The sequence below is a fragment of the Pieris rapae genome, chromosome 22 (genome assembly GCF_905147795.1).
Source record: "Pieris rapae chromosome 22, ilPieRapa1.1, whole genome shotgun sequence".
NCBI lineage: Eukaryota > Metazoa > Arthropoda > Insecta > Lepidoptera > Pieridae > Pieris > Pieris rapae.
In genome coordinates this window covers 5,584,446-5,611,056 of record NC_059530.1, presented here as the reverse complement: position 1 = coordinate 5,611,056, position 26,611 = coordinate 5,584,446, and the positions used below count along the sequence as shown (strand labels likewise).

General features: G+C 33.8%; 3 protein-coding genes across 3 annotated transcripts; 2 read left to right on the top strand and 1 right to left on the bottom strand.

Annotated features, from left to right (window-relative positions):
- Positions 1 to 1,094: 1,094 nt before the first annotated feature.
- On the bottom strand, positions 1,095 to 6,619 carry LOC110996567 (T-complex protein 1 subunit beta). Its single transcript, XM_022264306.2, has 10 exons — positions 6,478 to 6,619; positions 6,152 to 6,325; positions 5,949 to 6,084; positions 5,658 to 5,877; positions 5,093 to 5,231; positions 4,382 to 4,590; positions 4,123 to 4,297; positions 3,167 to 3,344; positions 2,516 to 2,719; positions 1,095 to 2,054 (listed from the first exon to the last, which is right to left on the bottom strand). Exons 1-10 carry the CDS (start codon positions 6,478 to 6,480, stop codon positions 1,882 to 1,884), a joined length of 1,611 nt encoding a protein of 536 aa, XP_022119998.1. The 5' UTR covers positions 6,481 to 6,619; the 3' UTR covers positions 1,095 to 1,881.
- Positions 6,620 to 6,723: 104 nt separating this feature from the next.
- Positions 6,724 to 8,393, top strand: LOC110996568 (synaptobrevin-1-like). Its single transcript, XM_022264307.2, has one exon. It carries the CDS (start codon positions 6,908 to 6,910, stop codon positions 7,271 to 7,273), a length of 366 nt encoding a protein of 121 aa, XP_022119999.1. The 5' UTR covers positions 6,724 to 6,907; the 3' UTR covers positions 7,274 to 8,393.
- An 8,901-nt stretch (positions 8,394 to 17,294) lies between these two features.
- LOC110996551 (heat shock protein beta-1) lies at positions 17,295 to 26,315 on the top strand. Its single transcript, XM_022264287.2, has 3 exons — positions 17,295 to 17,649; positions 23,935 to 24,115; positions 25,769 to 26,315. The coding sequence occupies exons 1-3, from the start codon at positions 17,462 to 17,464 to the stop codon at positions 25,961 to 25,963; spliced, it is 564 nt and encodes a 187-aa protein (XP_022119979.1). The 5' UTR covers positions 17,295 to 17,461; the 3' UTR covers positions 25,964 to 26,315.
- Positions 26,316 to 26,611: the final 296 nt, after the last annotated feature.

Here is a 26,611-nt window from a genome sequence, read left to right as displayed (position 1 = left end):
GTTTTCTGATGAAGTTATCACGTGACATTATCGTCAAGTAAACCAACCCCATAAAGAAAACCCCCCAGCCCCATTTGGCGATGAAAAGTGCTATTCCATCAAGATAACGCAACGGCTTTACCTGCGCCATCGCCACAGCCAAATTGGTAGTATGTATATGCCAATATTCTACGAACTGTTGCCCCTCCACAACATTCTCCGGATATGGCCCCGTCTTTTTTTAAATCCAAATTTGAAGAAGTCACTTGTCGGGCAGAAATTTGAGTCGAATGAGGCGGTTGCCGCCTCGAAGGTCTACTTTGCAGACCTCAAGAAGACGTATTTTTCATGGTAAAGAAGTTGGAACATCGCTGGCTCAAGTGTATTGAACTAAAAGGAATCTCTTTTGATGTTGAGAAATAAAACTTCAAAAATTTAATACTTTTCAGTAGATTACTCCAATCTGTATTTTATTAAACGTATTCTCAAGAACTTCTGCGTGCGTATTTCTTTTCTCATTTTCAATTCAATCAAGTCAATTTACAATGTAATAGGACACAATAAATATACAGGGTTGCAACGCAATATCCCTGTCGAAATGCAGGTTTTGTAATATTTTTCATTTAACGCTGACTGAGAATTTATAACGAAAGACGCATAACGTTCCATTCGATTGATGCAATATAACGTATCATGTCACCGCGTATGCGACTGTTGATCAATCACAATCAATTTAAACTTTTAAATTCTCGACTTGAGACAAAATCACTGTCAAATGCGTGTCCTACTAACGTCAAACGAATTTCCTCTAATGTCATTCCCATACAAATTCGTTCGCGGGTCGCACCTGTCACATAGAGATAATGTCTCAAGACTCGGTCACTTAAAGGTTCTATTAAGATTGCTGGATGGATGCTGGCATGTTTAAATTACTTACTAAATTTTGATATATGTATTTATAATAAGCTAACATACACATGAACATATTTGACAGTCACGAAACATTTCGTTTTGGATATTTTATTCCCAAATTTTCTAAAGTTGTTCGAGTTACTAATATTTTTGAAAACCTAGACTTGTTTTATATATTAAGATGATAAAATAAAAGCCAAGTATTTTGTGAAGAATTTATTTATTACATAATAAGGCGAACTAAAAATAGTGTTAAAGAAATAAAATTATATTTGTGAGCTTCACGAAATGAAACTTAAACCTTATATTAATAATATTAATGTTTCAATGAAAACACTTCTGCTGTTATACAAAAACGCTGAAAAAACCTTACAGGATACGTTCGAAAAATGCGAACACATCAGTGCTTAAGAAATGCATATATGTAGTAAAAAACTAAAGTATTGTAGTTATACATTTAACTTTGCAGCAATGGTGTGGGAAATTCAGTTTATCTCTCAAGAGATGGCGCTGATTTCAATGTTATAAAGAATATCATTTTTCGAAATTTGCCGCGTAAAAAAACCAAGATGGCGCACTTTGTTTATGATTCGTCTATAGTCAATAGACAACCTCTGAAAGAACTTCTAACATGAGTTTTCTACTATTCCTCATAAATTTATCACTTGTGTATTTTAGTAATCCCTTCAACACAACTATTCAGGCGCAGGTGAATCCAAAAATATTTTGTATATTAGAGTCAATATGACTTTACAAGCATTTTAAGGCTAAGTGTAGCTGTCTCAGTAGATAATACTAAAACACTGAATTTGGACGAGTAAAAATACACGAACATTTTTAATTGAAAATGATTAGCACAGCTAATCTTATTGACATTAATTTATAGTAATATAGTTATGTCAACAGCTGTAGTAAGTAATAAGACATTAATCCTTTCAATGTAAAAAATGCTAAAATTACTGAGACAAGCTGAACTAGAAACGATAAGATTTAGCATGGACGACGATCCGGTCCACGACGGCGCGGGGCAGCCTTCAGAATGTTGTCAACACGAAGAATCATCTCAGCTGCTTCGGCGGCTGAGAGCAGCACTTGGCGTTTGACTACATACGATTCTGTTATACCTAACTGTTTCATATCACCAACTATACCCTTATCCATATCTGTGAAAGAAAATTAATTTACAGATATCGCAATAGTCATGTCTCTTAAACCGAACCGTCAGATCATAATTTAAAATACATAAAATGAAATTTCTCAACTTGAAGTGATCAATAGTGTAGACAGTTCTAATTTCAAAAATTATTGAAATAACTTATTTTCGGAACCGAACCGTTAGAAACTTATATACAATTCTAAATTCAAAATGAATAAAATTTATCACAAATTAAAGTGAGCCACGCATCAAGAGTGTAGACAGTTCTAATTTCAAAATTAATTGATTAACTTATTTTCGAAACCGTCACTACATTATTTACAGTTCTAAATTTAAAATATGTCATCAAACAAATTCTTTTCCATCCGATACGTTTATTTTTTTACCCGTTTCCCTGTTTTGATCCTTGACCACAATGCACAAACCGTGCGGGCCATAATAAAAAAAAAAAAAAATTCTTCAACATACCTAATCCCATAGTTTTCTCTCCCTGTGCATGTTTCGCTCTGAGCCGTGCAATCAGGTCAGCACTATCATAACCGGCATTGTCAGCTACAGCTGCGGGCAGACGCCGCAAAGCGATCGCAAACGCTTCAGCCGCGGAAGCCTCTTTACCAGCGATACGGGTCGCGGCACGGGACACCGCTTCGGCCATAAACATTTCGCTTGCACCTGAAAATCGTACCTATATTAGATAGGCAGGCGACACAAATCAAGCGTATGAACACGGGGGATAAATAAAATAATATTTATTTTTTAACAACTTAATAATATAGCCAAAGACATACATAATATATATATATATCGCAGCCGACTAGCTTAATTAGCCGTTTAATTAGCGGCCTGAAAAATGTTCAGTCAGTTGATGAAACAGCAGGCAAATTTTGATATTTTTCGGCAAACGGGCAGGATGCTTGATGTTAAGTGATTCCGCCGCCCATGGACACTCTCAATGCCATAGGGCTCGCAAAAGCGTTGCCGGCCTTTTAAAAATTGCTCTTTTCTGGAAAGAACCTAAGTCGAATTGAAATATTTACAATCAATCAATCGTTGCGTGTCGTAATACTACCTAATCCAGAAAACCACACTTGATTTACTAAAACTCTTGATATATCATACCTCCTCCGTATATAACTTTAGGCTCCTTAACAGTAGCTGCAAGTACACACAAAGCATCATGAAGGGACCTTTCAGCTTCGTCAATGACCTGTTGGGTGGCTCCACGGATGACGATAGTACAAGCCGATCCCAGTTCGACTCCGGAGAAACGAATCAGGCATTCATCACCGATTAGAACCTGGAAATATTTAATTAATGCTTAGATTCGATCTAAGGCCTGAGCAAGGCCAAGCATAGATAATAGTATGCAAAAACATTATAGTCAATTGTCAAAGTCACTTCAACTGTTTTTCGGATAATTACGTTTTTAGTTTCTTTATTACGGACATTCAAATATTATGTAAGCACTATAGGGGGGAAAGTGATTTTATTTGATTTTATTATTTGGTAATTGCTGGTTGCGTCAACAGCGATTATTTACTTCTTTACACATTGTCTATGCTTGAAAACGAAATGCATTTTCGAAGATTACAACAAAAAAATTAATATGTTTATGTAGTATTATTTTTCAGAGCTTTTCTTACTTTTGCTGACAAGAGGGGGGAATAATTTACGATAGTTGTCATCTATTTTAGAAAATATATCTGTAGACAGCATATCTTTCAAGATATACTGTAGACAGTATAGTACATATAGATGTATGTTAACCACATTTACTAAATAAATAAATTTGCTGCAGACAAAAGGCTTATAACCGTAGCGAGGAGTAAGTCGAAAGTGGCAGCTAGATGTTTAAGGCCTTTTTGTTATAAAATCAATTTACAGACTCCTGACACTAGGGCAACTTTTAAAAGAGTTACAGGCAGTGTAGGGGTCTGTCCTAACGGTGCAATGAACCCCACTAACATTTGAGATACATAAAAATTCTTATCATTATAACTTGTGTGTCTATATTTAAGTGTCTAAGTATATTAAAAAAAGCAAATGTGAAAAGTATGCTGCACTCATAAACATACCTGTTCAATGACTTTGCAGTGCCCCAACTTGACTTTTTCAGGTGAATCAAAGGTGGAGACAATTTCACCACCGGTGACAAGTGCCAATCTTTCAATTCCATCGAAATCAGCATGCTCAATTGCCATGACACCTGCATCAGCAAACAACTGCTCCGGGTAATTGTAGATTAACTGCCTGAAAATAACATAAACAATTTGTTTATTTATTAGAAGAGACTTAACTTTATGAAGAAATAATTTTTTTTCAAAAATAACAAACCTGTTAATAAAGACGTTGCACTTGTGAGCTAGAATCTTGTTGACTTTGTCCTTCATTTTCTCCTTCTCAGCTACTTCGAGTTCAGCGATTTTCGCCATAGAATCCACTTTGATTGTTGATCCGAAAACTTTGATTTTATCTGTGTCCATAGGTGTGTTTGCAATTAATATATTTGCATTCTCAATGCGTTTTGGCTGATGTACTCCAACCTAAAATATGTAAGTAATGTTGTTATACAAGAAACATTCCAAACAACAGAAAACAACAGAAACAAAAGAAAACCTGCATTTCCCGACCCTAAGACTCGACAGACAGAAATCTGACAATGAGATACAATCAGAGGTCAAGAATTAGATAGGGTTGTAGCACCAATAGATCATTACTAATTTGTATTTAGGGCATGAAACAATATTTTATAGCTAATGGATCATTGTCAAGTGGCAAGGATGAGAGACTAGTAGAAGAATTTGAGTTCACTCCATTGAAATTGTTTACTAATGTTTAACAGATACATGTGTAATGTATTACATTCATTTCATATTACTAGTACTAATAAACTATTAATATTTTATTTATTATAATAAGGAATTATGAATTATGCAATACAAACAGACATTGTGTACTTGTGTGCACATAGAAAATTATTACTAACACCCAACAAGCAGAAGCTGCAGGCAAAATTGATTAATAAAGTTAATATATCTCACAAACCTTCTTATTTAATAGAAATCCTTCATCCAGGAAGGATTCTTCAAGAACACCCCCAGAGATCTTGATAATTTGAATTGCTTTCAAGTTTCCAGAACCTTTAAGCCTTAATACTGCATCAACTGCTAACTTTGTGAAATGCCTGGAATAAATATGACAATTAACCTGTGATTTTACTACATTTTGATTTCTTTTACACAATTAATGTTTCAATATGGTACAGAAGTGGTATTTACTTATAAAAAAACCTATCAATCAAAATCATATGTATGACATGACAGTCAATCCTAAATTTGAACTTTTTTTTCTAAGAATCAAGTTAGGTTTGTTGATTCAAAGCTAATACTCTAAACACATCTAAAACATCTTTTAATTAAACTTAAAAAAAACACAGAAATTTATCTGCAACTAAGTATGTATACCATAAAGTTCAGCAGCAGATAAATTTAATCAAGTTTTAAGACACTTTAATATTACTATGATATTCACTAGGATATCTTGTCTTTGTCTACTGAACTAAGTTGAGGTTTAAAAATTAAATAGTAAGGATAATAGTGGGATTACTTACTCTTTGTGATTTGAAAGGATCTTGGAACTCAGTGTAGTACGGGCAATATTCTCCAAATCAGCACGTAATGCGGCATCATTAAGGTTCTTCCCATGATCAAAACTAGCTTCTGAAAGGGCTTGTTTCGCCGCTTCAACGGCTATGCGCCAACCTGCTATTATTGTTTGTGGATGCAATTTCTGTTCAACTAGCTTTTCTGCTTCTCGAAGAAGTTCAGCAGCTGCAATAGTTAAATAAATTATTATGATATTCAAAATCAACTATCCTGAGTGAATTAACTTAAGACTGTACCAAGCACAGTAACTGATGTGGTTCCATCTCCAACTTCATCATCTTGTACTTTAGACATATCAACCAGAATTTTTGCTGCAGGATTGTCTACACCCACTGATTTAAGAATAGTAGCACCATCATTTGTAACCTCTATCTGCAAAAATCAAATATATGAGCAACTATAAGTTAAGAGTTACTAAAATCTTTGTTTTATTTCATACCTGACCAGCGTTTCTACCATAAGAAACTAAGATTTTGTCCATTCCTTTGGGGCCAAGAGTGCTTTTGACTAAATCACCAATAGCAATGGCACCAATAAAGCTGGACATCCGAGCTACCTCACCCTTTTCTTCTTCTGCTTCATTCTTCAATATTCTGATGGGATTAAGTGAAACCTGGAAGTATTCATTTAAAAATTAAATAATTTGTGAACATGTGCAAGCGAATACAATGGCCTACAGAAAAAACATTTCACAATTAATTGCGGAAAAAAGTTCAAAATCTATACAATTTCTTTATTAAAGCATAGAATATTCATGTTACAAACCATATTGAAGTATTTCTTTATCAATTTATTTGTTAAATATCCTTTGAATTAAAACTGAAAAGTAACCAAAAATTGTCACGAGAGAAACACCGCAAATCTGTACCACAGACTCTTAATCACAAGTACGGAACAGATATACTTAACAGAATACCGTACCTATTTTTATTTAACGGTATTATCTGTAAAATAATGTCTATGGTTTGCATTGGCATTGTGAGTTGTGACTAAATAATCTAAATAGTCTGTGCTCGTAGTCTGCTGTCTGAGTAATTTTTACGTCATCCTAATTTTCTTGAAAATTGAGCAAAATAATTGTAGTTGTCGGTGCTTTAATACAATTACCATCGAGCTATATCCGTGATTAAAAGCGACGACAGCTAAATCTGAAATAATACATTATTTCGATACATCCATACTTAGCTTATTCATCATGGAAAACCAAGGCACCTCCGGACCAAGAGTAAGCGATAAACGATTAGCTCAGACACAAGCTCAAGTAGATGAGGTCGTTGGTATTATGCGTGTAAATGTCGAGAAAGTGTTGGAACGCGACCAAAAGTTGTCAGAACTGGACAATCGTGCCGATGCTCTACAACATGGAGCTGCGCAATTTGAACAACAGGCTGGTAAGCTTAAGAGGAAGTACTGGTGGCAAAATCTTAAAATGATGTTGATAATTGGTGCGGTAGGCGCTGTCCTCCTCATTATTATTATTGTGTGGGCAACATCTGGCTCAAGCTCAACTTCTGCTCCTCCGCCAGTCACACCAGCTCCAGAGACACCATCAGGACGATAAATTTTGAGCATCCCAACTTTTTACTAAAGGGGCTCTTCCATAGGTTGATGTAAATAGTGGCATTCTCAAAAAGCCAGCTCATACTCAATTTATAACACCTTTTCTAATGTTTGCCACCTTCAGCTAATGTAAGACTGTTATCAACTTCTTACTTGAGAGTCATCTACTCACTATTCTAGTTACTATGAATTTTCCAATTATGAGACATGTTATTGTCACAGATAAAAGATTAAAAAGAGTTGTGTATCTTTAGATTGCTATCAATAACAATGTTCAGCAAATAATAAAATTGTAGAGCTATTATTATGGTAATTCAGGAGCCACTTTAGTTGAATAAAACCACTTTATACATGTCATTGACAAAATTGAAAAGAAACTATTTTGTAAACAATTTACCCTTCATAAAAATAACTGTTGCACATTTACTATAAATTTTAAAATGTTTTGATATGTTGTTTAAATTATATGTCTATAGACAGCCAGTGTTGAAATTGTTGATGTTGCTTTAAATTGATATAGTATTTATAAGAATGTATATTAAGTGGTATTATAGTACTAAAATAAAGAATGGTATTTACACTACAGGGTTATAATGTTCTTTTGAGATTCTAGTGTCTCGGCCAAACACAATCAAGGGACTTGTTTTTATTGCTTCAAGTGTACATTATAACCTTTCAGGAGATCACAGATGTTTTGATGTTATTTATCTTTGATGACACAATTTTATGCACAAAAATATATCAAAGCACAAACAGTCCATTTATTTGTAAGAATGTTTTAAGTAAATATGAGATGCATAGATTATATACTCTTTGGTGCAAACAGGTTTTTATATATTTTATTAAAAAACTCCTATTGTATTTGCTAGTTTATAAAAAATTAAGAGAAATATTTAAACTGAAACAAACTGACTGAGTCAATTAATTTTAAAATGTACCAAGTACTGTTTATTATATAAAAATAACATTTTCTAAAGCTTTCTATGCATTTTTATATAAGGGGACCAATAGATTACAATAGAAAATTAGACCACAGTGTAATCTTCTGCCTAAATATTGTTATTCTAATTAAATATTTGTAAACTTATTCTGTAAAAGGCAAAATAAATGTATTATTCTAAGTATGTTATTTTACTCTTGAGATAAGATATGCAGTTCACAATTGATAAGCGATGATGAATGCTTAAACAATGAAAATGTATATTACTCAGCCTTTCTTTGTGGCTTTTGATATTTATAAATTTAACTTGATATGTGTTTTTTTTTTTAATTTTTCACATTTATAATCTACCGTCAAATTTTGTATAGAAGGAAAAGGGCTGTCATATGCTATTATCTTTTACAGCTGATTGAAAGGACACTTAGCATTTTGTCTCAACAAGGTTCTCATCTTATTTGGTAATAATTTAGGTGTAGGTTGTATTTTTAATAAGTACATCCTCAAATTACCAGTTTAATTTAAACCTTCGTTATACGTAATTATTTAAACTTAATCAACATTATGTTTATTTTCACAATCAAAGTTTAATAACAAAATATTTTCATTATTATATCGTGAGATTTGTAACTTGAGAATATTGGGTCCCATTACGGAAGAGATCTGATGTTTCGGTCTATTTCATAGAAAGGTCATCGTCTGCTACCGTGACCTTCAATGACTAAAGCTAGCATTCCTAAACATACTTTTTTATGGCTTTAACTTTATGCCTCGACTTAGGGTCCTTCAAGAAAAGAGCGTACCAATTCCTAAAAGGTCGGCAAAGCACTCGCGAGCCCTCTGGCATTGAGAGTGTCCATGGGCGGCGGTATCACTTAACATCAGGCGAGCCTCCTGCCCGTTCGCTCCCTGTTCTATAATAAAATGCCAGATTTAAGTAAAGTACAAAAACGCGCGCGCAAAGGTATAAGCTAGTTAAAAACAAAATATTTACATAAACATTAAATCTTATATTATAATTGATTAATACATTACAATACAATAAAGTAAAAGGCAGGAGTCGGAAATAGATAATGAAGGAATTCAGCTGAACCTACTTTTAAGCTACAATTTACAGAGGCATTGGAACCCTCAGTTTTTGTCGTTTGATTCGGTTTTATTTTCCTCATAGGAAAGTGAGTGTGAGAGCACCGCGCCCGATATATCGCAACAAAAACCATTATATCTGTTGGAATATAATATCTACAACTATGAAAAAAATACTAGAGAAATTTAAATACGCTTAAAGGATATAGATTAAAATACATTTAATAATAATTAGATGCCCGTGACAACAATATTTTAAAGTTGAAATCAAACTCAATTTAATAGCCCGTGACAACAATTGTATCAGTAAAAGGACTATTTAGAAGTTACGGGGGTTCGTTTAACGTGCTGAATAAATACCTAGTTGTATTTATTGCGCACGTAAATTACAGGTAATATGCGAATAAAGAAATAAATACCTATACACAACTATGCAAGCGATTAGTAGGTACCTATTTTACTTTGATGTTTTTATTGCTAGTTACAACAGTGCGTGTCAGCACGAGGAAGTAACATGCATAACGCGTATGTACATTACATACACAATCGAATGTCTGTGTAATGAAGTGTTTTATGGCTTTCAATTATCAGCTAATATTAAAATTTTAGTCCTTACATTTACATTTACATCAGGACGTCGTATATATTTAAATAACATAGGGATATTATTATGCACCCGAAACATTTTCTGTAGCGTTATATTTTTCATTTTAGAGGATTGAGAACCCTGGCTGGAATCTGGATAAATAAAATATGTGACGCGGCGAGTGTAGTAGATATTATCTACTTACGTAGATTTGTTTCTTGTGATAGCTGGTAAATATGTTGATACTTGACAATACTTGGCTCTGAAATGCAAAACAGTTGACGCAATTTAAAATCGATAACATTATTTTTAACTTTGAAGCAATATTTCAATTAGCAAGAATGTTTAATAATAACTTTTATTAAATTGTTTACATTACTTCTGCCTTAAATTGTTTACATTACTTCTACTATTGCTTAGTTAACTTAGTATTTAAATTAGTATCCAAATTACATTTCGTGTGACGACATTGTAAAAAAAATAAGAAGAATTTTCGAATTTATTTAAGTAAAGCGTAGGAAGTATACGCTGTGAGGACAGCACACCATTTATGGACTGTTACCGATAACTATTGCGTCTATAAAACCCGATCGTATTAATTGGCGGTGTCATTCACCTGTACTCATTGTTATTAGAACCTCGTTTGGCCAATCCATTTTTAATCTATAACCAGTTCCTGACTCATTACATTATGCAAAATTTCCGGCATTATGTTTTGGACTTTTTGAGCTTTAACGTGACAGTATTTGTAGACATTTTTCTGAGTAGAAGATGGATTTTTTATATACTAATCATAATTGTATTGAAGTAGCTACATTGTTAATATAAATCGGAGAAATTCAATATTGCCTTAACGAGACCCTCGCTGCACCTTACCAGATTTTAAAACGTCATGTGTGCCATCGGTTCGTACACGAAGTATTCGGTTCGTACACGAAGTATTCGGTTCGTACTGCTTAATCTAATAATTAAATTGTGTTTTTATTGTTGTTGGTAAAACGACATAATTAATTAATGTTTTGTTGTTATTCGACAACAATTTCACTTCCATTAAAATTATAAATTTGCATTTCTATTATTAATTTAGGTATATTCATATTCAAATATAGGTCCGCTATTACGTTTTTGTCGTGTAATCTATGTCCCATTTTTCAAATATAAACATAATTATTCATTTCCATAACCTTTTCAGTATTTTTTTCAGAAATGGCGTAGGCTATACATTATGGCCTACGCAAATTTTAATGATAAAACCTTCAGAACAAAAGCAACTGCGTCACTCTGGCCGCGATTGCCACAAAGTTGTCAGATCACGAACTAAGCAACGAATAACAAGGAGGTTGCCTAGCAACAGATAAATTGGAGGGAAAATATTGTTGTTAGTTAATAAGTGTAAAAAGCACTGATTTCTTTTGAGCTTATTTGCCAGCTACGTTATTTAATTTTAAATAGCAGATGTGCAATTTCTCGTGATAAAACATCCTGTCGAGAAAAAAGTGTCAATGACCTCATTGTTTATCACTTTCATCACATTCCTGGCTCGCATCGTGCCTTGAATTATTGCTGGCTGCTATTTTTACTCGTGATCAGACGTTAAACATATATAACTACTTTTATATTCTGATTGCAAAACCGTAGTACGAAACAGTTTGAACAAAATTATGAACTACAGAACTACTAAACCAATTGTTATTATGGAATAAATAATACTTATTATTCAAAATTTATTAATGTTCCATCAATGCAGCTATTATAATTATATGTTTGGTCTGCAACGGCTTTGCCGGGCTCCATAATCTTTACATAATATTGCATGTTTCGTGTTGTGAAATCCCTTGAACGTGGTCTAAAACTAAAATAAGATGTTTCTAATACATTTAATACGCATATGGTTATCTTTGATAGTTGAAATATAAAAATATTTTAGAATTTTTTATTTATATTTTAAATGTCACTTTTTAATTAAAATTATATTACGGAAACCATTAATTTTCGATAGCACTAACCTATTCGTTAATTGCCATGTTATAAAAGATAAAGATATAATTTTTGAAATATAGGTAGTGACAGTACATTTGTGACATAACTTTTGGCGCCTAAATTAGGCTATTGTCAACTTATTTGACAACAACCTAGGTATAATTTCCTTAAACTGTCGCAACTGCGCCGTTTTTTACAAGAAATATATTGGGTGAACCACAGAGATCAAATTAAATACGTCAAATTTACTACCCGTTAATAACTATCAAAATATATTATGATAAATCTTCATCTTTATCTAAAATCTTAAAAAATGCTTAATGTCTTGATGATATAAGTACTATGTAGGTTATCTAGACCAGTCTGTGATACGGTTCGCTATTTACAATGCATAAGCAGTGCATTGTAAATACAAGGTCATTTGAACGTTCACGTGAGTAACTATGCGGACTTGATTTTTTTATTTAACTGAGATATGAATACGGACTTAGTAAATAAATTTTATTTGTATAAAATATAAAACCTTCTTTCATTATTCAAAACATACTATTTTTGAATAGAACAGTCGGCAAACACTTTATAATACTGCCCATGTCCAATCATAATACCAGTCGTCTCGCGGGTGCGTCGCCGGATTTTTAGTGTTTAGTAGTAGGGGTTTTAAATTAATAGTATTAAAGTTCGGAATAAGTGTATAAAATCGACTCAATGTGTCTGTCCCATATACCATTTGAAACGGGTCTTCACTTTTTCACACAAGGACATTACAAGTTGGAAGTACAAGTTTGGCCCATGCCCCAAAGGTGTGCAATTTGGTTGTTAAGGGGACTATTCTTCTTCTTCAAGTGCCTTTCCATTACTGGAGGTTGGCTGCCAGTTTTCTGAAACGCGTCTCGTCCTGCGCCAGATGTAGCAACTCTTCCGTATTTGCAATACCCGTCCACTCCCTAATGTTGCGAAGCCATGACTTCTTCCTTCGACCATCACGCCGTTTACCCTGGATTTTACCCTATTAATAATTAGTTGAATGAGGTGGTAGCGGTCATGGGTCATGGTCAAGGGGACTATTAGATTCTTTTATTTATGTAAGTATTTGGAATTTCAGTCTTTCATTATGTTTTGAAAAAGTACTTACTTACTGTGTTTCGTTAGTCTCTGAGGTGATCAATTCATTTTTTTAATATTAAAAGTTATGGGTCATATGGGGCACAAGATTCTAGAAAGGCAAAGAATAAAGACAAATCATTGAAACAATGTAGTAAACACAATAATTGCTTAAGTATAAAGCAATCGACTCATCAAAGAAAACCATATAAAGTGTAAAAATAATAATTAACACGACTTTAAAGAAAGTGAACGATTGCTAATTAATTATGCACTGTCAGTGAAATATAAGAAAAACAAATGACTATAGCATCCAATGAAGCCTTATATGAACGTGCATTTATAGATAACTGTAAAATGTTAGTGTTCTAGATGCAACGGTAAGGAAACCATGCTAATGCACTATTTCATGTATATACACATATATATATTTATTTATTACTAGTTAGTTGTTACCAGTAGGGGCTGTTTTTAGGGTTTTGCTGCAAATTATTCGAATTTTTCCCGCGGCAAATTACCTTCAAAGAACATTAAAAAAAATAATTGATTAAATTGGTCCTAGCGTTGTTGATTTTTGGGCTTACTAACACATTTTGCGATTCAATTTTATATTAAAGATTAGAAGAAACAAACAAATAGACAGTAGGTAACACAACAAATATGCGAGAGGTATCTTGCCGTCTGCTATAACACTAGACGGCATTTTCATGCCAAAAATCAAATCCAAGACTACCATTTGTATCGTTACACTATTTATGACCGACCTGTGGTATTTTGTATTAAAGCAGTGTTGGCCCAGTGGCTGTAACGCGTAATTATCATTCCTGAGGTTGTAGGATTGATTCCCGGCTGCGATAAAGCTTTAGAACAATGGACCTTTTGTATTTGTGCGCATTTAAACTCTCTTGTACGGAGAAGGAAAACATCGTGAGGAATCCGACAAGCTTTGACCCCAAAAGTCGACGGCGTGTGTCGTGCATAGTAGGCTGATCACCTACTTGCCTTTTAAAAACATATGTGACACAGACGTAGAAATCTGAAGCCAGGTGTGAATCTGAAGAAAGGTTTTAGCGCGACTGTTTTTCTGTCATGATATTACGTAGTAAAATATCTAAATATTTAAGTCGTTCTATTGATGTACTGGGAATGTAACTTACTTAGCCATAATCAAAATCAGTTTTTGAAGTTACATATACTTCTTTTGGCGCAATCGTGAAAAATTATGAGAGTGAATTTTACGATGCGCGCGCACACCAACACCTAAATTCGACATCGTAAAGCTAGGTCTAGGCATGGAAATCGATAACTATGTTCAAGCTGTATATTCTAGTACTCTTATATTTATTACACGTGTTTCGTAAGAGTACAATTAAACAATATGAATAAATAAGTATTATTTCGGTGTTTTTGACTGCATTAATAGATTTGAGGATAATTGTCGGTATGTTTAATTTATTTACATCGTTAATTAAACATTATATCTAATACATCATATCTAAAAAATATTTGTTGATTAATTTTAGTATTTATCATTATTCACTACTGCATTTCAGTTATTTGTTTTCTTTATAAGAAGAAGTATAACTTTCAACTAACAAACTCTTTTTTTTGTTTGTTTGTATCTCAGAATCTCGCGAAACGAAAACAGTGACAATTCGTCCAAGTACATTAAAACTGGCCAAAACTATTCGGCGAGTTGTGACTGCCTAAGAATTTTTTGTGGGCGGTTCATTGAGAAAAATGTCGTTCCATTTAACGTATAATTTCAAGGAAATATTAATGTAAATACCACCTACGATAATAATCGTGACGCAATATACAAAATTCATGTGCGATTCATGCTTTCCTTGGCGGTTCTTAGAGTGGGTGCGAACTTGTCATTGAAGCCAACTTCCCTTTAAACAATAATAATTACAGACTTAATAATAATATTTACGGAAATAAGATTGGAATAGATGAGCTTTTGAAATAAAAAGCATGTGCATTTACATTATAATATATATTTTAATAATGAGCTCTACTAGGCATGAAGTACTCACTGTTTACATATCTGCCGGTACTTGAGCTTGTCGAATTGTCAATCTAAGCCGCCCGCGCGGTTAAAAATAATAACAGTAGCCATAAAAAACAGACTAGGGTAAAAAACCGCCTCCACCGGGGAAGGCGAGGACCTTTTCTTCGCACTCCGCTCACTCCAGTGAGCTTCCGTCCTGCCCTGAAGGGATCGCCTGAAGGCGATTGACCCCCTCGGTCCAACTTTGCTGTAAAGGCCATTAAGGCCAACAGCGAGATCCCATTCAAAAAAAAAAAAAAGTTGTGTGAAGATGTCTTCAAGCGATGCAGAGTTGTTGTCATCGAGTTCCAAAAACAATAATACAATAAGCTCATGTTTTAAAAATTAAATGTTAATTTCAGGTCGACCAAGCTGTCCCGAGTGAAGGGGAATCGGCGATAAAATTAAACAATAATTTACAATACATAAATTGTATAAATTGTTTACTTGGAGGTAGATTTATGTCACCTGTTCAAGGACCACTATATTTATTCTACATTACGTAATCACAAACGTCATAGCAATAAAACAGATGGAAATGTTTATAGCGGTCGTAGAAACAACTAAATATATCAGAAACCTAACAGTTACTTCAATAAATTACTTGGATTTATTTGCTAGGTATTATTATACATATCAAGATGGTACGACTCTATTAGTAATAATAATAATCTTTACTTATTTTCTCTCAAAACTTCATACATGATAAGTTACAACTATTTATTAATATATGTTAATAATTGTCATTCTTCTTTTGAGGGATAATTCTTGTTTATGTGAGACTGTTACAGGTCATCAGGCCTCCACCACTTCGGATCGACAAAAGATAATAAATAATAGAGAATAGACAATTATGGATATAGTAGGTTGTAACGTTAACAAAATAAGAAAATATATACTTTTATCTATAATAGTATACAGTAGTACATAAGGAATGTAGTAATGTAGTAGTAGTAGTGTTTAATAAAGTGAATCAATTATCCCCAAATTATAGCGATATTATTTACTTATATTATTTGCATAAGGAAAACCGGCAGATCGAATCGATCTCAAGAATTAAAAAGCTTAAACCAAACCCAAGAAAGGTTGCTGGTTTCAAAGCACCACTGGGTTTTTTTAAGCAATACGCATCTTATACGATAAAGACATCATGAGGACCCCACATCTGAAACCCAACATCGACGGCAGCGGCTCATTTAGGATAAAGAATAATTACCAAGAGAGCTGCAGAAAAATACTTGACATTATGTCAAAGATTGCAATTCCACTGACAAAGTACGTTGTATGTTTCACATATAAAAGTTAGAAACAATAAATACCAAAGAAAATCTTCTGACCATATTAAGGAAACGACTGGTGGTACATGTCAGTGTCAGAGTGACACAGTGTAGACAGGAATGACGGGATTGGAAGGGCCTACTTAAACAAGGACACAGATATTTAAATAATGAGATGATAGACAACGGCAACGCACTCGCGAGCCCTCTGGCATTGAGAGTGTCCATGGGCGGCGGTATCACTTAACATCAGGTGAGCCTCCTGCCCGTTTGCCCCCTGTTCTATAAAAAAAATAGAATTATAAATGTGTTGAAGTGTAAAAAATCTGCAATAAGAGACTATTTATATTGTTTCAAAGAATATAGATTTTTGGCCGACTTTAAAATATCTGTCATGTTTATAGTTAAGTTCAAATATGGGTTCTTCAAGCTCCACTTCACAAAAGTCCGGATATGATCTGCAAAGCCTACACGTAGTGTGGGTTTTCATGAAAGGTCGTTAAGCTAATATTATTAACAAATTGTATTGCTTAACTATTAAGATTATATTAAGACTTCGCTGTCGAATATTTCAAAAGTAACAAAAAAACGTGTGTACTACGCCTTATTTTACGTGTGTACAAAAATCTACACTATATTATGTAAAAATAAAATGTTGACTATTAGCTAACTTCAGGGTATGGGTTTTTGAAGTATGCGCGCGCATCGCAATAATTTACTCATCACTTTTCCCTAACGCGCCAAAAAGTATAACTTCAAAAGTATCCAAGACCAAGGTATCAATACCACAAATCCTTCACCCATTTTGAAAATGTACTAATATGGATGTTCCTAGAATTGACCTACATCAAAATTCGTCACATAACCTTCAATTATCTCAATAACAAATAACGTGGATGAATGCCATAAACAGCAAATGATTCATCACTGGCTTTGTTTCATACCATGAGAGTGACTTGTGAGTAGTGGAATGAGCGAGAAACAGTGTGGGACGGATGACGCCGACGGCCAAACGACTCAGCCACGTACCTATTTAAAACTGCGCGCAAGCCCCCCGGCGCCGAGTCGACAATTAATGATCAGTGTTGCCTTGTCTTCCAACGCGACGCGAGCGTGATCTGTGTTTACCTTACCAGTGTTTGTTTAGTTACGACAGTTTCGTGAAAATGTCTGACAGTGGACTTAAGAGGAATATCCCAATCAAGCTCGGAGATTTTTCCGTCATAGACACAGAGTTCTCCAGCATTAGGGAGAGATTCGACGCTGAAATGCATAAAATGGAGGAAGAGATGAGCAAATTCCGATCGGAACTAATGAACAGGGAGAGCAACAATTTCTTCAAGAGCACCACAAGGTATTTTGAATGTCGTAATAGTTTAATTCGATTATCTTGGAGCGATTATGCAATACGAATTAGTTATCAACTTCCAGTTATATTATTGCATCGCCGCTCCAAGTTACCAAAACGGGAGTGGAATTAATGAGATAGGCTTTCGTAAGTTTCGCCCACTTGATACGACCTCGAAAACCATGAAAGTTATAAAACGTATTATTCGGGAGCATTCCGTGAAACGGCAAATGCAGACATCTCGGCCCATTTAAAGCGTGCAACGATACGCAAGCCGGGATGATGTCATAAATAGAAATAGCCGGCGGTTTCGAACATAATGTGTAAGAATGTAAATTGTATGCGCCATTCTCACGACAATACGATTCGTCTAATTTAATTTGTTAGCGCTCCTTACTTCAAAATAACCTTAAAAGTTATTTAGGCATTAGCCGGTAGATACCTACTCGAGCGTATAATTTGTAATTTTTACATCTCGTTTAATAAGTATGTAATCGCTATTAAAATGTGTGTAGATAAAGTTTTGTCCTGGTAACAACCGATATAACACAGAGGTTGCAACATATAAAGGGACATTTTATTGAAAGTAATATTCATCAAAAACAAGTTATTTCTGCTATCAACATTGCATTTTCGTAAAATGAAATAATGGTTATAGCGTCGACCTACTTGGAACATATGTTTAAGATATCCCAGTATCTTGGCAATAATTGTGAGCCTTGAATAAAATTACCGCTATTGATTTTGATTAATGAACTAAAACATTGTCATTATGTAAACGCGTCAGTCTAACAAAGTTCTTGTCGCTTAGTTACAAAGTTTAATTTTTTACGTAAAATATTTTATAAGTAATACCTAATAATTATTCTCATGCATTATTAACTATTGTTAAAATTTTGTAGGGAGGTGATTATTTTATAAAATTACCATTTTGAAAATTTTGCAAATTTCCAATTAGATACTGATTAGCAAGAATTTTTCTTGAATAATACCAATAATTTTTAAACTGTTTAAAATTGATTTAATTTTTGATTTTTAGTACCAAATAAATTGAAATATTTCATTAGTAACTGTATTATTATTCCTTGAGAAAATTCAATAATAGGTACAAGATTAATTTTGTACTGCCAATAGTCATAATATTCATTTCTTTATAACTAATGTATGCTTATATCGCTTGAGCTTATACTTTACAATATTTATTGATATGTATGTAATAATTTATTAGCTTATTATCTGAAATTTTCGATTTCAGTGGAAAAGTTTATCTCAGATGATTGATGGTCGCTAATAGTTCATTTAAAATGACCTAAATTATAAGACAGTTACGTAAAGTTTAAGTTTACGCATGTTTAAAGTAACCACTGAAGAATTTTGCTTTCGCGCGGACACAATTACACATACACACATACACCCTGCATAACAACACAGACGAAGAAATGTGTCTGCCCCGTCTCCCATTGGATATTCTTTGGTCTACATACATAACTTACCTTTTTATGCACAAACAGTGTTAGAGCCAAAGGGAAAAAAAAAAACAAACTTACCTTTTAGACGGTTCTAGTTCCTGGGTAATAATAATAAAATCTCAAAGTTGTTAAAAGAGAATTATCGTAACCATTTAAGAAATACGTACCTTACATATACGTATCAGAGATTACTCTTTAATATTCGTCAAATGATGTCAACTGCATCGGCTCGACAGTCTTTGGAAATCGATACCCCATATCCAAATCCAGACAAATATACAGATATTCACGTTACCTGTCGTATGTAAATGGATGTGATTACAGCTAATGACATTTCCGTAAAGTTATCACGAGTCACGGCTGTCGAGTGTGTTAGTCTGTGTTCCCCCTGTGTTAATTGTCAAATAACCATTAAAATCCCGCGCTTTTGATATCAAATCAAAGCGCAAACTAATGCGACTATAACCCCCCTAATTCCAATATAAAACTAACAGTTAATATTGCTTTTTGCATGTCTTACAATTTCGAATCTGTTTCCTCCGGTGGAGTAACGAAGTCGTCTGAGAGGTAACTGCTTATATATGTATATTACATTGCACTTATTTATTAATGCGTAAAACGGAAGACAAATGCGTTTCGTCTACAATTGATATATATATAACCTTTGTAGGTTACGAAAAATATTGATTTCTCTTCAGTGACCTTTGCTCTTATCAACAGCATTTCTATTGACACCAAGCGAAACGCGCCGTCTTTTGTCTTTTGTTTTACGTTCTGACATAATTCAATTAACAATAGATTATGGTAATGTGTTTAGTGCTAAATGTATATTTATATTATATTCGATTTATTTGTACTACACGCACGAATAAATGTATATTACGCGTACCTATTTATCATAATGCTATATAGGGGATATCTTAAGAACAACATATCTGCATCTTCTGCCGCATTTACCATGAAGAGTGTTTAGAGGAGTTGTTCGGACTAATACCTGCAGCATAGTTTCATCATCGGACGTCAAGGTGAATACAAAATAACATCAGAATCACCTCGACGTCCGTCTGAGTACTTCACTGAAGTATTTCCGAACCAATTCGACTTAGGGTCCTCCAAGTAATGATTGCACCACTTCTTAAAAAGCTGAGAACGCACTTGCAAGTCTCCTGGCAATCTGAGTGTCCATGGGCGGCGGTATCACGTAACATTAGATGAACCTTCTGCCCGGTTGCCTCCTGTCACAAAAAAACGATTTGTGAAGAAAGGGAACCGTAGTCTGCGAACTATATTAGTAACTAAGTTTATTCAAAAAAATATTTTTTTGTAAGCATAAAAATTAGTCGAACTAATGAAGTAAGTGTTGTCAAGATAAAAACTCCAGCGATCTCAAACTCTACGGCGGTTCTGTTAGGATCTCTTCTTTTCTCTTACTTCTTCAGTTCGGTTCACACTGAACTGTATTCTTATGTACTGCTTTTGACTATATGAAAATTATGTTCTATATAACACCGCATACAACGCTTTATTTTACGATATATCAACACTGTCAAAATGTGAAATGGACACGCGACCTCGTTTTCTATAAATACTTAATCGGCGTTTGCGTTTAAAAAATTAGTCAACAGGTCATTTTACGTATAAAAGATTAATATAAACAACTTTAAGAGCATGCATTATTGTTTCACGCACACGAAGACACCAGCTGATTATAGATAAGAGAAGATAGTAGTTATATAGGCCGGCAACACACCTGCGAACCTTGTGGTAATGTGTCCATTAGCGTCGGTATCACTTAACTTCAGGTGAGCCTACTGCCTGTTTGCCTCCTATTACATTTAAATGTATGTACTGTGATAATTAGCTCGTTTTAGGCGCAAAATTTCATTTGCCCACTGAATTGTCTATAAGAAAAAACAAATGATGTCGAAAATCTGAGGCCGAAAAAGTTCAAAATCAAAATTAAAATTAGAAGTATTTAACCTCTAATTTTACATTTACTGTCAGTTCTCTACTACTCTTCAAATCAAGAGCGTAGAACGAGAAGAATTGCCAACACACTCTTTTCTAAGCGGCACTGGTTTTTAGACATTGATCTGTATTTTATTTAATTAGACAAATTCTTGTGCTATATTAGTATTCGATTTTAAAAAAAATAGTGAAAACCTTGATATATTTTAAATATTTTGTTGCCAACATTAGGGTCAATATTGTTTTTTGATATTGACCATATTAAGTATTGTTGGGATAAGTTTGATGAGATCATTTCGTTGACAATAACCTTGTGTGCACTCGTAGTGACATCAGCACTGGTCACGATTATAAACTCGGATAAAAAATGATCAACTAGGTACGTACTTATTTTCAATAAAAATTCAGTTTAAAAGGAAGCTAAATAAATTCTGCTTTTATTTAATTTTGTATTTCTTAGATAAATAAATGCATAATTGTATATATGATTAATTACTGTTATATTTAACTGTAACAAAAATATACTTTTTGTGTTAAACAAATTTTACTCAAATACACAAAATTCACAGCGAGGTTGTGATGTATTTGTTATAATTTATTTGACCTTAGTGGCCGCTAATTTACCGGGATGCCATGGCTACGTATCCAAACAATTTGTGTTGAAATTTATAGCAGTCAACTTGTCGAAGGTTCTAGAAAGAAATAAAAGATTTCAGAAAGGTTTTGAGTCTTTGTTCCAGGCTGTGGTCTTATAAATTTGCGACGTTGACAAGCTGTCGCCAAGTGGATATAACGGCCATAAATTTCAATACAAATTGCTTGGATACGTAGCCAGCGATGTCGCCACCGCATTGCGGTGAGGTAGAGGTCTAAGAGATAAAAGGATTCATGACTTAACCATTAGGCCTCTTTGCTAATTTAAGTAAATGTCTATGTATAGAGACATATATCAAGGCAGTTTACTGACCTTTGCCTGTTCTGAATCGCCCGTAAATAATTCTTAAATAACCACCTTAAAAGTCTATAAAACGATACCAGATAAATTCACTTTAGATAGACAACATTACTATGGTTATTTTAAGTAAGACATCTGCAAGCTATTTAATCAGTGTAATAAAGACGCAAAAACGAGATTGCGTGCTTGGTCCACGTCAATTACACGACGAAATAATAAATAAAAATTTATATGAAATGTCTAGACAGTTACAATTTCGAAATGTTCCCAGAATATTTCAAAATGGCATGTGGCAATGCAAAAGGTATATTTATCAGATTAATGCAAACGATGTAATTTAAAAAGCCTTATAAAACCTTTTAGGAATTTAACTGGACGGTGCAACGTCCTATAACACGCAAATCAAATTAATATTTACATTTTATACGTATTAACAAACAACCAAATGAATTGCTAGAATAAATCATCTTCGCACGGTTTTACTGTATAACCCGTGACCCGTCACCCGTATCAATCTATTCGTAAAAACCGCAGACAGATAGACATTGCTGTAGTTAATAATAATATTAAACCACATATTCCTTAAGTTCCATTAGATATGGACCCTTTTCCACTTCCCATTGTCTCTTATCTTTGCCAGTCTTGTTCTACTATTTCTATCAAGTCCTTCTTTTTGTCCTGCCCACTCTCATTTTCCTTTCCTTGATTTTTCTGTACATCTGTTGTGCAGACATCGTGTTACAGAACCAGCCCAATGCCATTTTAGTTTCAAAGCTTGTGATCGGTTACTTTACCTACAACTATAATAAATGGCGGTAGTTGGTATAAAACTCGAAAATATTTGCCGTTTCGAATGCTTCACCAACATGTTTACTGCAAGGTAATAAAATCTTGTAAATAAAATACCCATTTACTTAAACTGTTCAAATTTGAAATAAACATCAATAGTTTCGCGATAACGTCATCGACAAAAAATGAATAATTACAATGTTGAAGGTCTTGCTTCGATATTGGGTTTGGAAGCGAGGTTATCGTTATCAGCCTCAACTTTCTCTTTAATATATTAAATGCCACCAAGAAATGAAAACATATACGACGATTCTATAACTGTTTTTGGGTTAGTCTAATAATAAATATAGTTATAAAAAGTAAGTTAAAATTTCCCAACACTAACACTCGTTTTATCGTATCAATTATGAAGAACATCTGCCAACCGTTTGAATAAGCTGTATTGACTAAATTTGGAATATGACGCTAATACCAAATGTAGGTATTTACCTAAAAGCTCGTATTTACATAAATGCGTTCATAGTTAGCTAAAAGCGTACGGAACTATCTAAAAGCGTACAGAACTGTCTAAAAGCGTACAGAACTGTCTAAAAGCGTACGGAACTATCTAAAAGCGCCAAAGAACCCGTGTGTTACAATTCTTTCACATCGTTGCCGTTGGTAACAGAGGAACATTTACTAAAGAATTAGTAAATCTTTTCTCAAATTCTGTTTACGCTGCGATAAAAAGAGATTAAATTATGTTGTATGATTAGTATACAGCTTTCTGACTAGATTTTTACGCCATCATACACTATCATCATATCAGTTGCAGACCCCATAGTATATACAATGTGTGTCTGAAATATTAAACCCACTTAAGCCTGTAGTTTAGAAACATCGTAGAATACATTTAAGCACCAGCGGGGTTATTCCGTAATGCATGCGCTGATGTCCCAAACTTGATATTACAACGCTTAAATATTATATAAAAGATTTTTTAGAAAATTACAGAGTAAGCCTGCTGCTAATCATTAGATAATATTGATTTAGAGGTCTACATATTAAATATTTTAATCAGTATGCTTTAGCTGTTATCATATTATTAATCTATGTGTTTTTTATCTGTAGCTCTACCACATCAACACAGCACAGTGACAGCAGACAGTTGGCTGAGCCCAGCCATTGGGACAGTCTGAACTCTCCCCTCATCCAAGACGAAGGTGATGGCAAGAGCCTGAAACTCCGCTTTGACGTCAGCCAGTACACTCCGGAGGAGATCGTCGTCAAGACTGTTGACAACAAATTATTGGTAAGTAGTCTTCAAGTTGAGATGAATAAATTACGATAGAAATTGGATTTCGATTCTACAGAGACATGACTGTACGACTGTGAAGTTCCAAAAACTAACACAGCAGCGTACGCTAATACACACACACATTCACGCATTGTCTTATACTACTTGTGGTAATTAAATGTAACATGACTTTAATTAAAATGGTTTAAACATGCACCATGTAATAAATGTAATACGATTAATTCTGTCATGAATAAAGTACCTATATATTTATTAAAATTTCGAGATTTTTTTCGAATTGGAAGATATTATAATTAGACTTACAAAGAATGTACCTTGATAACCGCCCTCTCAACATAGAGGTGGGGTATGGCCCATTTTTAACTTTATTTCGGAGGTCTTTCTATGTTAAGAACTATATGTTTTTCAGTATATAACAATGATTGCTTTTCTAAATAGATTATAAGCCTCCACCATTCTAACATATGTTTAATTATAAGAGTTGAATAATGGTATTTTCCGGAAATTTATGAAATATATAGGTACATTATTCATGACATGTGTTGTTGTCATGTTTTGTTTTGTTTGTATCATAGAGTTATATTAGTGAAACCTATTGTGGATACATGCAATGTGTCTATTTTATGTTTTATTTTTAAATTTATTTTTATTGTATCTGTTTTGTTTCCAAATTAAATGAATATATAGACATAAATACTCGTATAAGACAAAATGAGAGAGCCACTGTGTTATGGGTGAGATTACAATAATTCCATGGTACATGGTGCATGTTAAAAATATTTTTTTTATGAAAAGGTTGTCATGCTCATGAAACACAAGTATATAACCAACATAACATACTTTTGTATTTTACAAGAATCTCACAGCGTAATCTCGAAATCAAGAACTACGCTCACAATGGTCGCTATATTCAAAATATACATGGCAAAGTGCCAAAGACAGGTCAAACAGGATACACGTTCTAAATTCAAATTTTCAAAGTGCCAAAGACAGGTCAAACAGGATACACGTTCTAAATTCAAATTTTCAAAGTGCCAAAGACAGGTCAAACAGGATACACGTTCTAAATTCAAATTTTCAAAGTGCCAAAGACAGGTCAAACAGAATACACGTTCTAATTTCAAATTTTCAAAGTGCCAAAGACAGGTCAAACAGGATACACGTTCTAAATTCAAATTTTCAAAGTGCCAAAGACAGGTCAAACAGGATACACGTTCTAAATTTAAATTTTCAAAGTGCCAAAGACAGGTCAAACAGGATACACATTCTAAATTCAAATTTTCAAAGTGCCAAAGACAGGTCAAACAGGATACACGTTCTAAATTCAAATTTTCAAAGTGCCAAAGACAGGTCAAACAGAATACACGTTCTAAATTCAAATTTTCAAAGTGCCAAAAACAGGTCAAACAGGATACACGTTCTAAATTCAAATTTTCAAAGTGCCAAAGACAGGTCAAACAGGATACACGTTCTAAATTCAAAATTTCAAAGTGCCAAAGACAGGTCAAACAGAATACACGTTCTAAATTCAAATTTTCAAAGTGCCAAAGACAGGTCAAACAGGATACACGTTCTAAATTCAAATTTTCAAAGTGCCAAAGACAGGTCAAACAGGATACACATTCTAAATTCAAATTTTCATAACAGGTACACGCCAAACACGAAGAGAAATCCGAAACCAAGTCAGTATACCGGGAGTACAACAGAGAGTTCCTCCTCCCCAAAGGCACGAACCCAGAGGCAATCAAGTCGTCGCTGTCACGCGACGGTGTCCTCACTGTGGAGGCACCCTTACCACAACTGGCGATCACCGACAGGAACATCCCCATCCAGAAACACTGAGAATCTCAGCAGTCTACTGACAGCAGCTATTCCATAATTATTTATTATTAGGTGTATCGAGATATTTTATGAATCTCTAATGTATGTACTAATTTTGTTTATACGTACATACTGTTATGCTTGCTCTGTGATTGAAATCAACGCAAAGAGCGGGTAACACGGAGCTTGAGTTCATTGACCCTAATTATTATTAGGAACTAAATGCCTTAATGCCTACTTACAAACTCCGTTCACATAGAATTAATTTAATAGGCAAGTGTACTGATTCACATTAAGCTTTTGCTGACACATTTATATTTTAGTACAAAATTGTTACAGAAATTTTAGATGTCAATAAAATATAAAAAATGAATGTTTTGTTGTTTTATTTCGTATCCATTAAGAACCTATCCGATCCCCAAAGCCTAGCCTAACTACTTCTAATTAAATTAATTAATTTGCTATTTTAAAAGAGCACCGAAAATTTTCGCCAGCTTTTTCTCTCGGTCCTTTGTCTTCTTTGCCGATGAGTAGGGACGTCTATTCAAATTTAATGACATGGAATAAGTGAGATAATTATATTCCAAAATACTAGTTAATCGTTACTCCGCGGCCTTTAATATATAAATTTCTTTTGGAATTCTTTGATTTATAGTTTTTTATTAGAAT

What these genes read in the sequence shown, in the direction of transcription:
- LOC110996567 (XM_022264306.2), bottom strand. An exon ending in ATGGTAGAAACGCTGGTCAG is followed by an intron (nt 6,085 to 6,151) that starts GTATGAAATAAA and finishes TGATTTTTGCAG; the next exon opens with ATAGAGGTTACAAATGATGG. An exon ending in ACTGCAAAGTCATTGAACAG is followed by an intron (nt 3,345 to 4,122) that starts GTATGTTTATGA and finishes AAATATTTCCAG; the next exon opens with GTTCTAATCGGTGATGAATG.
- LOC110996568 (XM_022264307.2), top strand. Translation starts at nt 6,908, where the DNA reads ATGGAAAACCAAGGCACCTCCGGACCAAGAGTAAGCGATAAACGATTA.
- LOC110996551 (XM_022264287.2), top strand. Translation starts at nt 17,462, where the DNA reads ATGTCTGACAGTGGACTTAAGAGGAATATCCCAATCAAGCTCGGAGAT. An exon ending in TTCTTCAAGAGCACCACAAG is followed by an intron (nt 17,650 to 23,934) that starts GTATTTTGAATG and finishes TTTTATCTGTAG; the next exon opens with CTCTACCACATCAACACAGC. An exon ending in CTGTTGACAACAAATTATTG is followed by an intron (nt 24,116 to 25,768) that starts GTAAGTAGTCTT and finishes TTTTCATAACAG; the next exon opens with GTACACGCCAAACACGAAGA.